Source organism: Lepisma saccharinum, chromosome 19 (genome assembly GCF_977018435.1).
Source record: "Lepisma saccharinum chromosome 19, izLepSacc3.1, whole genome shotgun sequence".
Lineage (NCBI taxonomy): Eukaryota > Metazoa > Arthropoda > Insecta > Zygentoma > Lepismatidae > Lepisma > Lepisma saccharinum.
The window spans coordinates 65,550,405-65,564,661 of record NC_139247.1 but is presented as its reverse complement, the minus strand read 5'-3'; the positions used below and the strand labels follow the sequence as shown (position 1 = coordinate 65,564,661).

At 38.0% G+C, this 14,257-nt stretch overlaps 1 protein-coding gene across 15 annotated transcripts in view; it reads left to right on the top strand.

The window, feature by feature from the left end:
* Positions 1-12,679, top strand: part of SK (small conductance calcium-activated potassium channel) — an 848,626-nt gene extending 835,947 nt beyond the window's left edge. For all 15 annotated transcript variants that reach the window (XM_083140997.1, XM_083140998.1, XM_083140994.1 and 12 more), the window contains 3 exons: positions 5,156-5,283; positions 6,984-7,053; positions 10,268-12,679. In XM_083140997.1, coding sequence (XP_082997123.1) covers positions 5,156-5,283; positions 6,984-7,053; positions 10,268-10,840 — 771 coding nt within the window. In that variant the 3' untranslated portion in view covers positions 10,841-12,679. The remainder of the gene's footprint in view (positions 1-5,155; positions 5,284-6,983; positions 7,054-10,267) is intronic.
* The last annotated feature ends 1,578 nt before the right edge of the window (positions 12,680-14,257 follow it).

Below are 14,257 nucleotides of genomic sequence, written 5' to 3'. Positions count from 1 at the left end.
GCGAGCATGTGTGATTCAAGGGCGGGTAGGAATCGAAGAAACTCCCAACATTATAAAGAAAAAATGTATTAAGTGTGTAAATGCATGATATATATTATTATACACTCTGACTGACATTATGTCCTATCCGATAATTTAATGTTAACGTATGTTTTCATTGTATTAAGCAGATATTCTCCCCATGTATTTTCGTCCTTTTTTTGGTAAGAACAATTTTAAAATTATAATACCTGTAAATAAATAAGATAGCCCTACAGGTTGCGAGACATGAAACAGAAGAAAAAATATTTTATGTAATAAATATTCTTGACGATAAATGTGTGTGTATAAAACAAAGGACCATATTTACTAGATACGTGGAAAAGTATTATATCACGTGAAAAGAAAGTCAGTTCTTAAAAACAACTATAAAAATAAAAGTACAGTCGCGCGGAATTATTATGCATTATTCTTGACCGGATTGTCAGCAATAGATCACTTAAATTGTGGAAATTGAAAGCGACGTCAAAAAGTGCTGTGCAAATTTTAAGGCTTGTTGAGTTCCGATATCTTTTCTGTTGTTGACTATCTTCTTTTCAAAAGTCTTACTCTTACAGCACTGATTATTCAACTATCATGTTCAGACATCATTTCTGAGGTCAGGATGATATTAACTTGCAATTTAATGTAATAGCAGCACGTTCGGCATCAAATTCCCCATGTATTTAAATGGGAGAACAATTGCCGATCAAAAGCGTGGGGACGCAACAGAGGTGCTGCCACCTACAATAGTTTGCTTTGACCAGGCGCATATGCTTTTATGAGTGTGAATTTCATTGATGCATGTGGCCCGTTCTCTCAGAAACTTAGATAAAACAAAACCATAGTAGTGGTAGAGACAGTAGAAATACCCATATACTTTGTTTTTTTAACAAGGCAGTTGTGTAAAATGACAAATGACCTTTTCCGTCTAAAAAAAAAAAAAGTCACAACACATCTGAATTTCCGGTAGTAATGCTTGTCACGATTTTTCTGTGCTCCAGCTTGAGATTCTGACAACGTTACACAACAGTTAAGGAAATTCACACAATTATTCTCAGAAGTAATGTAATTTTCCGTCACTCAGGCAGACAAGGGCGTTCGGACACAGAGAGTTTTCCTCAGATTTCCATGTTCGCGAAGCTGGAAATGAGTTTGAACTTTCGGAACTGCGGACGTCAACTGCTTTTAACGAGCTTTGTGGCGGGGACAGATGCGCGGCCACGAACAACCATGCATGAGAGCGCCCAGTTAGTGGTTCATATGTAATTAGGACCCAGGAGACGGACGCTTTAATGAGCGGATTCACAACGAAACAGAACTGACAAGCCTCCATTCTAACCAATTTGTGTTAGGGTTGAGCTGGTGCCGATGTATCGGTTTGATTTTATTTACCGATACTTTCCCGCCATTTTGGTCTATCGCGGAGTTTCGAGATTTACATTTATTTTGCACCAAGATTGTGTCTTAAACTGTATTTTGTGATTATACATGGTCAACCTAAAAGAAATAGGCCTGTTTACGTTGTATAAATCTGAAACTGTTTGTTTTATGAGGAAGCATTTAGTACTGTTTCATCGAGAAAATCTTCAAGTTTACGACCTCCACTTTTCGTTTGGTTTCGTGACGTCAGCATCACGTGAGTGCCCTTGACGTCAGTCGAACAATATGGCTGCTAACCAGGTAGAAATGTCTTTCTCTTTGCTTGAATTTGCCAAAGCAAATTCTGTTACTATCGTACAGTGTCGTTTTAAAACACGTATGGCAAACAACCACCCTCAAGGCAGTCGATCTATGATTTTAGCAAGAAATTTGAGGAAACTGTTGACATTTTTGTACATGCTGAGACGTGTTTGGGAAGACCTGGAGTATCGCATTGATAGGGTCGTATTACAAAAGGGTCACACAGAACATTTGTAACTTAGCCATGTAAACGTCAGGACATACTCTTCCAACCTTGACTTTGAAACTATTTCTTCTACGCTCACCCTGTATAACAGATATTTTCATATTTTGATGTAATTCTTGGATATTTTGAAGCAAAATCTCGTAAATTGAGGCATATATTGGAGAGGAATATTCTGCCACTGTATTAGTCAATATTTCGAACAACCATTAATTATTACAAATTTCAAGAACCGGTATCGGTTGTAGTCGGTAAGAGTATCGGCATCGGTTCAACATTTAAGTCCTTTCCAATTAACTAGTTACTTGTAACACAGCTACAAGTAACATTTTCTTCTTGTGAGGAATTGTGGTTGTAACAGAGTTACTTTCTTACAATATAAGTAACGTTGTCAATAGTTACCTTACAACACTTAAATTGTTAACTTGAAAATTTTAACGTGGAAAGGGAGCTAAATGGAAACTCCGTTCCCAACTAAATGACATCTCTGGATGCTAAGGTGAAAGGATTTTGTTGAATTCCTTAAGGCAAGAAAGCTAGGCTTCCCGCGATTTTTTAGGTTATTCCAATGACGATATATTCTGTTATTGAATCTTTAACATACTCGTGCATTGCTACATGCTATTTGCCATTATATGTTAGTCATATGAAGTTTCTCAGCATTTAGCAGGAGTTGCAAGTATGGGAAAATGCCATGGTACGCTGGTGTACGTAGGTAAATCTAACAACATTTATGAATCCAGGATTCTTTTGATACGAACTTATAGGACGTGGCATGTAGCCCTCAACATTGCGAACGATCAAAGTTTATCGTTAAAGACTAAACTGTTGACAGGATGAAATATTGTGAGGACAATATTTGGCGATATTTCACTCCCGCTGCTAAGTAGTCGAGGGAAAGGGGAAGACATTGTGGGACGCGTGCAGAAGTGCCTATGTGAACTATGACTGTCACCCACAGCTGCGTTCCCATGGTAACGGTTCATCCGAGTACAGGCCGACGGTTGACAGCAAACAAACCGCTTGATCGAAACGTGGCCCTTGTCTCTGAGTATCGGCGAGGTTTTTGCGAGGAAGGAACCACAATGGGCTGTAATAGTGGGATGTTTTTGAAGAATTATAGTCAAATTATTGTTTGTTGGGCAGATATTTTAACGTAGTGGCAGGCATGCCGAGGAATTTCGTGAAGGGTGGGGTGATGGCTTCATTTTTACATTTTCATGTGCCTGGTGTTATTTCTGTTTAGAAAAGTTCAAGAAAAGCGGTACAACCTCCACAAACCCTCCCTGGGCGCACACTGTATACTAAAAACAACCAATAAAATGCCTCCTTTCCTCATCATGCACCAACAAAGCACAAAATAATACCTTTATCTGGTCGATCGTGTTTGTTTCAACAATTGACATCTCAGAAAGGGTCTTCCTGATGGCGTAGTGGTAACACTGTCGCCTTGGAGACAAGGTGTCTCGGGTTTGATCCCGGTGGAGACACATGGTGGTTCGAATCCCACTTTAGGCTGTAGATCCAGTCCCGATTAGCCATTCTGATCATAATGTGGCCTTAAACATTAACAATATTCATATTGGCATTTCAGGAATTACAATAAATGAGAATTTACAATATTTTAGGCAGAATGTCCTACGAAATATCAGCAACATATAGTATCTCAGTTGATCCGTCTAGTTGCACAACGGAATTATACGAAAAATATTGTCAATAATTGTTGCCAACTCATAGAAAAAAATTATGTGCTGTTAATGTTGCCATCTCACATTGTATATTCCAAAATCAGTACTCTCATACCCAATGAGCCTTCCGCATGTGCTCTGTTTTCCACGAGAAAACAATTCTGCATGCCACCAGTCACCACAAATTTTTGAGTAATTGTAAAAGTAACTCTGATGCGTAGTATTAATACCAGAATATCTTTTATGCCATATTACAGTCTTACCTTGGCATGATTTGTAATCACTCTGTGCATATGCATGGTCCTTAGTAGGAACCAATAAAACTCTTACAACCAAAATATCTGACAAAGTGTGAGTCTGGCCTAAAAAACTGTTTAAAATAACTTTAGATATAGGTATTTGGTGAAGTGTGATTTATGATCTAATTGAATTGAGGATCTTGCACACCACTCACTGTGTCAATGGTTTAGTGCATCTTTAATGACAAGTCCTGTTCACCATTATAACCTATGTATAAATGTTGACTAATACTATAAAAGATATACTGTATTAGGTTGTTTACTATGCCGGGTATGCAGTTAATCTATTATTAGAAACTTAAGTGAATCCTGGCGCTTGGTTGGTGGATAGCAGTCTAATCACATACAGCGTCTTCGGTGCAGTCCGCGCTTTTGAATCCGCCTGAAGACAAGAGTAAGAGTGAAATTTTTCCAAAAGATTCTGTGAATATATATATTCCTATTCTTTTCATCGCAACTGTTTTCGATGAAATGCTCATTTTGAGAGATGATCAAGCAGATGAAGGGTGTTAAGCAGTTGCCTGACTTAATAATAATGTAGTTTAGTCTAGTCGAGTTTCTTGTCGATACCCGATGGAAGCACATAGTGGTTCGGATCCCACTTTAAACTGTAGGTTCAGTCCCGATTAGCCTTACTGTTCATAAAGTGGACTTTAAACACCAAATCAATCAATCATTGAATCGAGTTTTCTTGTGTATGTTTACTGTACGCACCACGTTTCATGTACAAAAATACGAAAAAGTATCTGTGTTTACTTCGAGGGATTAGGAATGATGAAGGCTATAACGCTGTTATCCAAGAGGTAAAAGCGCAATGAATATATTTCAGCAAGATGATTGATGAATGTGCATCACAGAATCTTTATACTAGAAGTTCTAAACGTGCTACATAAGTAAAATTTTAAAACTATGAATTCTCGCATGCATTAATTACAATGTAACTATATCTCATAAACTTTTATAAAAAAAAGAAAAGTATATCATTTTTTCATTGATATGTGTATATGCACGGAAGGAGTCCTACCGTGGTGCTCTGTTCCGGAGCTGCTGTCCTTTCTCCCGCCAAAACCAGTGACGTAATATATCCAGTCAGCTTCGTACAGCTATTGCTGACGCTTATTGGTGCAGCTGCGATCACGTGCAGATACTCGAAGAAGGTTTTGGAGGAGGGAGGAATCTTATAGTCACACTCTTTTACGATTGTAACATTAACCAGATTGTTAATAACAATTTCACTTTTCCAGCTAAAAAACTCCGCAGCGAACGTTCTACGAGAAACATGGCTTATCTACAAACACACGAAGCTGGTGAAAAGAGTTAACGCGGGCCGAGTTAGAGCACACCAAAGGAAGTTTCTGCTTGCCATCTACTCGTAAGTATGATTACTTTCAGTAGTGTGAAGATGAATGTTCACTGGCCGTGGCTTTTGTCGCAATGAACCACCTAGCTGTTCTTGAAAATGAAATTGATATTTTAGTTTCCTGCTGGATGTGATCAGCTGAAACCCACTCGCTCGACATTTGTCAAATCAAGTTCTACCGCTTCCACAAAGTTAAGTGATATGCATAACGCCTTGCAGGCAAGAGAGTATTTCAAGATCTAGGTGTCCTATTTCTATTGTCTGTAACTCTACATGGAAAACATTCAAGGGTACAAAGAGAGGGGGAGAAAGAGAGTAGAGTGAGTAAGTGAGAGAGAGAGAGAGAGAGAGCGGATGGTATAGGACAAAATTTACGGTATTTTTTTTGACACAGGCTTACAGTTACAGTAGAGTTCCAATAATCCGAGGTGGACGGGACCAAGTCTACCTCGAATTACAAAAGAGAAATTGGACAATACGGAATAACGTAGGGAAAATCGGAAGAGCTGAAAGAAAAAACATAACAAAATACTATAATGTTACATAATACTACAATATTATAATTTATTATGTGAAAAATAAGATATACGTAATTATACTTACATTGCTTAATACAGTAGTAAAATGACGTTAGGGAAAAAAATGGTGAATATTGAATTTACACTTTACAGAAATGGTCAAATGTTCTTATGGTCCGTTTCCGTTTACTTGTCAGAAGAAAACATATATTTTTGCCTCGGACTACACGAAATATCGGATTATCAAGACTCTACTGTACCACTAATTTTGTGACTACTATATATTGTGTAATTGCTATAACTAGGGAGCGGAAGTTGATGAAATGTCATCTTTTTTCTGACATCTCGGACACGATGCCCATTAAATATACACAATATTACACTTCGTCTAGAACCCAAAAAAGGTAATTTTAAAGAGCATTTTTTTTTTTGCATTTTTTTGCCAATTTTCAGGTTTTAGGTCATTTCCCCCGATTTTCGGCATTTTCCCGTTATTTTTCGCAATATTTGGTGTATTGTTTCGTCATATTTTGTCACTTCTTTCATTCTGGTCATATTCTTGAGTCTTTTCATCAAGGTGAACATAAGCCTATATATATCTCGCAGGTTTGCAATTTACGAGCAAAAAAAATGCTGAACTGGTGACAGTCTTTATTCAGCCGTTTTTTTTTAAGCAAGATTGCATTTTGCTTAATTTCATTTCAATTTTCAACATGAAACTAACAAATTTAGCTAATGGTCATTTTTTGCATTTTTACGTCATTTTCCCCATTTTTTAGGACATTCTATAGGTCATATACCTATATTTTTTTAGGTCATCAACATCTGCTCCCTAGCTATACCCAAAATATGCAACTTACCTGTAAATAGATATCCACTTGTTACATCTGAAGAATTTGCATAGTAAAGCAAAGTGGATTTTCCAAAACCATACCAAAGTCTCGAAGGACCCAATCCCATTCTCGTATCGGTGCCATCCATGTTGGTATAAAATAATAAAACACGAATTATGGCAATAGAGAAGTTTGGGGATGAGACTAGATAGTAACACAGAAGAATCGTGTGATAATTGACTACTCAGTTTTGATGTGATGTCTTCCTGGGTTTTTAGATCCTTTAATTTGATTTACGTTGTGTATTTCTTGTACTAGTCGAGCAGTCAACTAATATGTAACTTTTTTTTTGTTTTCCTAGCTTGAGGAAAGTCAAAATGGATCAACGAAAGCTGATGGACAACGCGAACACCATCACAGATATGGCAAAGGTAAGATTTCAGCAGTATAGCTACGAGTGGGTAGTTTTCAACCCGGGTGTAATTTTTGAAAATGTTTAAAGTACGAGTGACAAAATTCCTGTTTTTACCTAACTGTACACTAGTACTAAGTAGTAACTAATAAACAATTAATCTGAATCTGGTACAATGGAAATCACAAGTATTGCTCGGTAAATTGATCACGTTTATTTTCATCAATTTTTCTATTGCATCCTACTTATTTTTAAGGACTGGTTTTTTTACGTAGGCTGGCGCAAAGGTTGCCAGCAGCTTTTTGGAGCTGTGTTTCAATTCATGAAGCTCACATTGCGTAAACCAAACAGAATAAACATGAACAATTTGCTTGGTAATACTTATGCATCCAGCTGTACATGAACATTAGCCATTACAAATTATTACGAAGTGTTAAACCATCAAGAATTACTACAACACAACAAGTAAAATGGTTATTTTTTGTTGTAAGTCAAATTACTTACATAGCCTCTCCGATGGCGTAATGGTAACGTCGTCGCCTTGTAATCAAAGGGTCCCGGGTTCGATTAAACTGTAGGTCCAGTCCCGATTATACTGCAGGAGGCCTTAGAAAGAGCTCTTCGCGGGCTAACAGCAGACGTCGCTCCCACACTATTGCCGATACTCTCGTGTCGTCTGCTCCTCAGCCGAACAAACAGGCCGAGGTAGCAAGAGGCAGAGGTCTCGCACCCTTCCGGAAGGGTGCAGCGAGCTAGCTGTTGCAAACGGGCTCGCTCATTCGCGAAGCGTTCTTTTTAAGGCCTCATGGATGCCTAAAGTGGACGTAAAACACCAACTCAATCAATCGAATTATTTACATGATTATCACATTTTTAGTACAATGTGCAAAAACGGCAACAGATAAAATGAGGCAGGAAGCGGGAATATAACTCGTAAATACAAATACTACACAAAAATATGTTTTTAGGCTAAAAGAGCATTTATTCACCTAGCGTTGCTTCTTTAATGGAACCAATAAGGTTGCACACTCGTTGATCTGAATAAATGGATACTTCAGGACATAATTGGACTTTCCGAAGTATATTTCTTTTAGTCTCCTCGCATTCTGATCATCTTCGCAACTGAAGAATTGGACATTTGCATAGAACGGTAACCTTTAATTTTCAAAACGATAATCAACTATATTGAATTGGCCCGAGTAATTGCAACCTTTTCTTCTTTTCTTTGGCGTTTACAGCTTTTCATTTGCAATGATGTAAGTTGTAAAACCCTCTGGCTGAACATTTCTTCCTTTTTAATGAAAGAAAACGTAAAATGCCTTAGTGTTCTGCCTGTTCCGTCACTGGCTGAAGTATCGTTTAAGGTTTGAGTAATAGATGTGGAGGTGGGGGAGAGGGAGCGGGGGGAATTCCCCCAGAAATGTAAATGAACTTCACGATCTTTGAGTTCCCGCTAATGTGACCATGGAAGGGATACGATGGGAGAAACCACTCAAGACATCTTTCAGAATGCTCTAAGGAGCAAAGTGGGTTTTTCCTTCCGTGGCTGTGGTTGCCATGGAAACGCCGGCACCGATGCCCAATAAAATTAGGGAACTTTCGTCCACGCTTCTGACCCGACAGCTCTTTAGTGACCTTAAAGTCGACGCGGTGGTTTTCTGCTATTTCGAACAGGATGCTGCTCTTGAAGTGGCGGGGAACTCTATAATGGGCTCACCTTTGAGAGGACGACTTAAAGAACAAATATGTAGATTTTATTTAAAGTTGACCCCATGACATTGTAGCTTATTTTATCATCATCATATTAAAGTAAAGGTAAGGAAAATCTTCCCGTGCATGTTGCACCGTGCCACAAGGCACATTCTCGATCTTGGCTACTTTGAGGTCTTATGATCAGAAGCACTCTTCAGGTTGACCCCAAGGCTGGAGCTGCTTATTCAGGGACAAGGCCTGAAATTTTCCAACCTTAGATCAACCACCCTGCGAATCGAACACAAACCACCGGGGACATAGGCGTAAACTGGAACCTAATTTTATGGGGGAGAGAGGGGGGCACAATCGAACTTGGAGATTAACTTTGGGGGCCATAATCAAAAAGTTTTCAAGCCCATAAAAATATCATCCAAGACTATTTTGATAAATAATTGTTATATTTGCAAAATCATCATAATTGCTCCACAGGTTCCAAAAGGTTATAAAGTGCCATTAACTTGTAAGTTTTCATAAACCTGAAAATTGGGGGGTCAAGTGCACCCCCATGCTCCTCCAACTTACGCCTATAGCCACAGCTTCTTATTATATTTATTTTTTATTGCATTATTTACTTTACCTCGGTTTATAACATTATTATATTGCATTGTATCCAGCACAAAGGTTTATCCAGAATTTTCTATCAGGGCAGGGGAGTTTATGAAGGAATATTTAATTTCAAACCGACCGTAAAGTGGACTTTGAGGGAAAGTGCGTGTGGATATATCAGAGTTCTGTTATTAAACAGGGCACATCATACCAATGAAAGTGGTGAAAGAATCACAGTAGAATCACTATATATCATAGGGACCAATATGTTTACATTGGTAGGAAGGGTGACCGGGAATTCCCTTTCTGAATAGTTCCCCCTCCCTTCTTGTTGCAACTATTTATTCCTGTAGGAGTAGTCATCAGAAGTATTTAGTGATTAAGTTAATTATTCAAAAATAATGGTAGGACATCTTAAGAAATGGGCATTTGGCTACCACTGTGGATTATGTTCATTGACTTTAATCTCATTTAGCCTACATTCTACTCAATAAGCCATGCCAAGAGTATGTAGATTGATTTATCTGGAATTTTCCCATGTGTGAGTATGTAAAGGTAAGGTTACAGCCAAAATGATTATAAAGTGAGATTTCGTGAAAAATGTAAGGGATGTACATGTGATGTACATTTGAGTCTTCCCAGAGTGTGCGTGTGTGTGTGTTTTGTAGCGTGGCTTCCCTTCAGTCTGTAGCAGTCATGCTGTGTGGTTTCTGTAAGAAAATTTAAAGTTTGGCAAACGTTGGAAGAACAACAATTTTGAATGTGGTTAAGTCGTACCACTGCTTTTAACAGTTTTTGCAGGCAAATAAGGAAGGGGGATAAAGCCATATTCATCAGAAACTGCTTATCTACTACATGATTGGCAAGTTATTGTTGTCAGTTGTTCATTATTGTTTTGAGGAAATTGCTGTCTACTTATGTATCTTTCCTTTCAGACGCAGAATACAGTTTATGAGATTGTGTCCGACATGAACAACCGGCAGGATGTTCTCGAGGAACGCCTTTCCGGCATGGAGGACAAGCTCAACAGCATCCAGGAACAAGTGGAATCTTTGCCTGAAGTCCTGAAGAACTGCCTGAAGCAGCACACGGACAAGATGGATCAGAGAAGAAACTTTCTTCACCCCGAGTCGGCCATCTTTGCTGGAACAAGCGGTCTCCAGCCACAGACTACCCAAGCGCCATCTGCAACTGGAGCCATTCCGCATTCAAAAAGTGTGCCGACGACATGGGGCTCGACAGGTGTACCTCCAGCATATCCGGGTGCTACGGCATCCGCAAGTGGCCCGCGGACTCCATCTCTGGTACCTAAGTCACACTTGGGGGGTGGGTTAGTGAACGCTCATGGTGAATCCACGTCTCCATCTTCCAGACCTCTTGTACCTACGTCACTTCCGGTTAAAACTTGTGTGTCTTTGCCTTCGTCATCGTCAACTACTACTACTACTACCACCACCACAGCAGCAGCACCAGTACCAACTGCAACCACATCAGTGTCGCCTAGCTGAGATTAAAAATTTTATACCGTCCAGATTCGCTGCTATCTTACAGTGCGGGAATATAATTATTGGGAGCAAAGTTTGTGTGTTGATGGTAAACCATAAAATTGCATCTTTCTATTTCTCTTTGTTGTTACAATATAAAGATCTCCTTTAAACTAGTAATCTAAAAAAGGAATTTTAAAATTAGCATGTCCAAATATAATAAAGTTATATAATACATAAAACAATAAACAACTACATCTCTAAAATAGAAAAGACATAAATTTTGCTAGAATGTACACATTAAACTAAAGTTAGTGCACTATTTCTAGTTAAGTAATACAAATAAGTGGATTTACAAATGTTTAAATTGCAAAGTCCATTCATCATATGGACACACACATACACACATATATATATATCATGACTATTGAAGTGAACTTGTACATATATATTGTATTGTTGAAGAGGTTTATTGTGAATAGATGCAGATGCTAATGGTAATGATCAGTGAACAAGATGGTGAGTGTTTGTAACTAGTTTCCAACGATTTTCATACGACTATCCTTATGAATTTTTGAAGTATTAGTAGGTGCCGACTGATATGTTGTAGACTATGGTACATATATATATTTTTTTCATATACAAGAACGGTGAAAATGGTGGAAAGTTCCACATGCTACTAAAAGAATATTTCATCCTTCTTATTGTTTTCACAAGAAGATTTGCTAGTAAAGCTTAGCAACATCTAATTACATATAGCAACCAGTGCCTGCCCAGAGCAGGATGAAACGAAATAGGATATGTGCCTGACATAATATTTTTCTTCTATCGTTTATGTGTCCGGGGTGCCTAGATTATGTGGTACGTGACAAGTACCACACGATGTATGTTAGTCATTTGGTGCTGCTTATAGAGATGGGGTGGGTCTCTTCTTTTGTAGGTGAATATAACTGAAGGTCATTGTGAATATTGTCATTATCACATCAATACACCAAATCTATTTGAACCTAGCATCGCCATTTCATTAAATTGTGTTTATTCTGTTTTAGTGTATGACTATAGCAGAGAACTAAATTAATGATAGTGTATATGAACTTAATATGTCCAAAGCAATAATTAAATTCTCATTTACAGTAGCTCAAATACACCTTAAGTAAACTAATATGTTGAGTTTCGTTGTATTGTGTTGTAAATGTTGGACATATTCTCCTTTCCTCTAGAAAATCGTTAACAATTGATATTTCACAAGTAGCTAATTATATGTTCTCAATATATCTATCTTATTTGAAAATAAGATCCTTAGGAAAATATTTGGGCATAAAAGGGATGAAGAGACAGGTGAGTGGAGAAGGTTACATAATTTAGAACTGCATAATTTGCATTCATGTCCAGATATTATTAGAATGATTAAATCAAGAAGACTTAGGGGGGCAGGCCATGCGGCACGAATGGGAGAGGAAAGAGGAGTTTACAGGATTCTTGTTGGGAAATCTGATGGTAAGAGACCTGTAGGAAGGCCAAGACGAAGATGGAGAGATAATGTTGAAATGGACCTAAAAGAAATCGGTTTTACAGATGGAAAAGAGTATATAGATCTTGCTGAGGATAGGTACAGGTGGATGGCCTGTGTTGCTGCAGGCATGAACCTTTGGGTTTAAGAAGGCTATAAGACAATAAGTATTTAATAAAATACCAAATGCAATTTACTTACGTTATGTGAGTATGTTCCGTTTACAAAACAATGTTTCGGGAGTCGACTGCTGCCTTCTTCAGGTTACTTCCTTGGGTCTGAAGGAATGTCTGACATAGTGAGTAATTCGCATATGCACAAAACATGAACTTAAGAAGGCTAGAGAGTTAGTTAGTTAGAGAACTGAATCTCATTTCAATCAAGTATGTACATACATCAGTGGCGTATACTGAGTCACGTGATCCTAGGCTATGAATAGAAATTACCAACTCCTAAGAACTCATAAGAAATCAGGTTGCCAACTCATAAGAAATCAGGTTGCCAACTCATAAGAAATCAGGTTGCCAACTCATAAGAAATCAGGTTTACCAACCTATAAGAAATCAGGTTGCCAACTCATAGGAAATCACAAAATCAGGTTACCAACTCCAGAATCAGCATCATCACCTCACTGATACGAATAATAATATTTACAATTTCTGATCGAGTTTTCTCCTGAATTTTATTCTCTAGACTTCAGGCTTCGCAGATAGTTTAGCTAGCCTAGAATATACGCTCCTGACATACATATTGACGTTTTAGTGAACAAAGAGGTAATAAGGATAATGTTTGAAGTGCGTGGTGGAAGAGGCCACCAAAATTAATAGAACAGCTACAAGTAATACGTAGAAACTTTCAGCAAAAATTTCAGGCTCGACCAGGACTCGAACCCAGGTCTCTGGCATACCGTGCCATTGCTCTAACCACTGAGCTACCGAGCTGCCTGATTTTTCGCTATCGCTGTTTTACCTGTGGTTTACCCGGGTACGAGTCCTGGTCGAACCTGCAATTTTTGCTGAAAACTTCAACGTAATACATCTCCTGTGTGTGCCTAATCTTCAATAGCTACAAGTAAGTTTCGCAGATAAAGTTCATAACTCGTTTACGTCTAATTATTATTTACAGTGTCTTTTATTACCCAAACACGAAAGGAATAATGTATCTTAATGGGGAATAAGTCCAACATATTGAATTTTAAATGTTTTAAATAATTTTCTGCAATTTTAATGGTCAAACATTAATCCTGATAGTGTAAAAGCAGATACTTTCCTAATGAGAAAATTAATTCGTTTTGGAAGGATATCCAATAATTACTTTCTCAAGCATTTTATTACTTCACTCTCCATAGCAGTAGCAGTGATTGGGTGCCAAAACCAGGGGTGGGGGAGGTTAGGACAGTTTTTTTCTTTCTCTTGGTAGACAAGGCTTAGCATTAAGAATCCATAGTGTGGAGGCAAAAAGTGAGGGGCAACTACACCTTTTCTTAATCACTGCTGCTACTCCACAGCATTTAGTTTCCTGCATAAGAAATTTAGACAATATTACCAATAAATTCCTCCCCTGATATTGGGCCTGAGACAGTACCAATGGCTACAGTTCATGCTGTATTTGTTTTAACAAAAGTAGAATGGAACATTAGGTGTTTTTTTTTTTTTTCAATTCAAATAAAAATATTATACACTGAAGGAGGGTTTTTCTTAATTTTCCATCTGGGGGGATGTAAGTTGGTGTTTAGGGGGAGGTGTAAAGGTAAATTTAGAACCAAAATTACCATAAATTGGGCCTTCATGAAAAATTGTATGGAGAGTGTTGAGGAAATTTTCAGGAGGTGTGTGGAAAAATCACTGACCATAAATATTAGCTCATCCATACAGAAAGGATGCTTTAGGCTTAATGATATACTGTGATCAATGGAGACGAATAAAATTTTA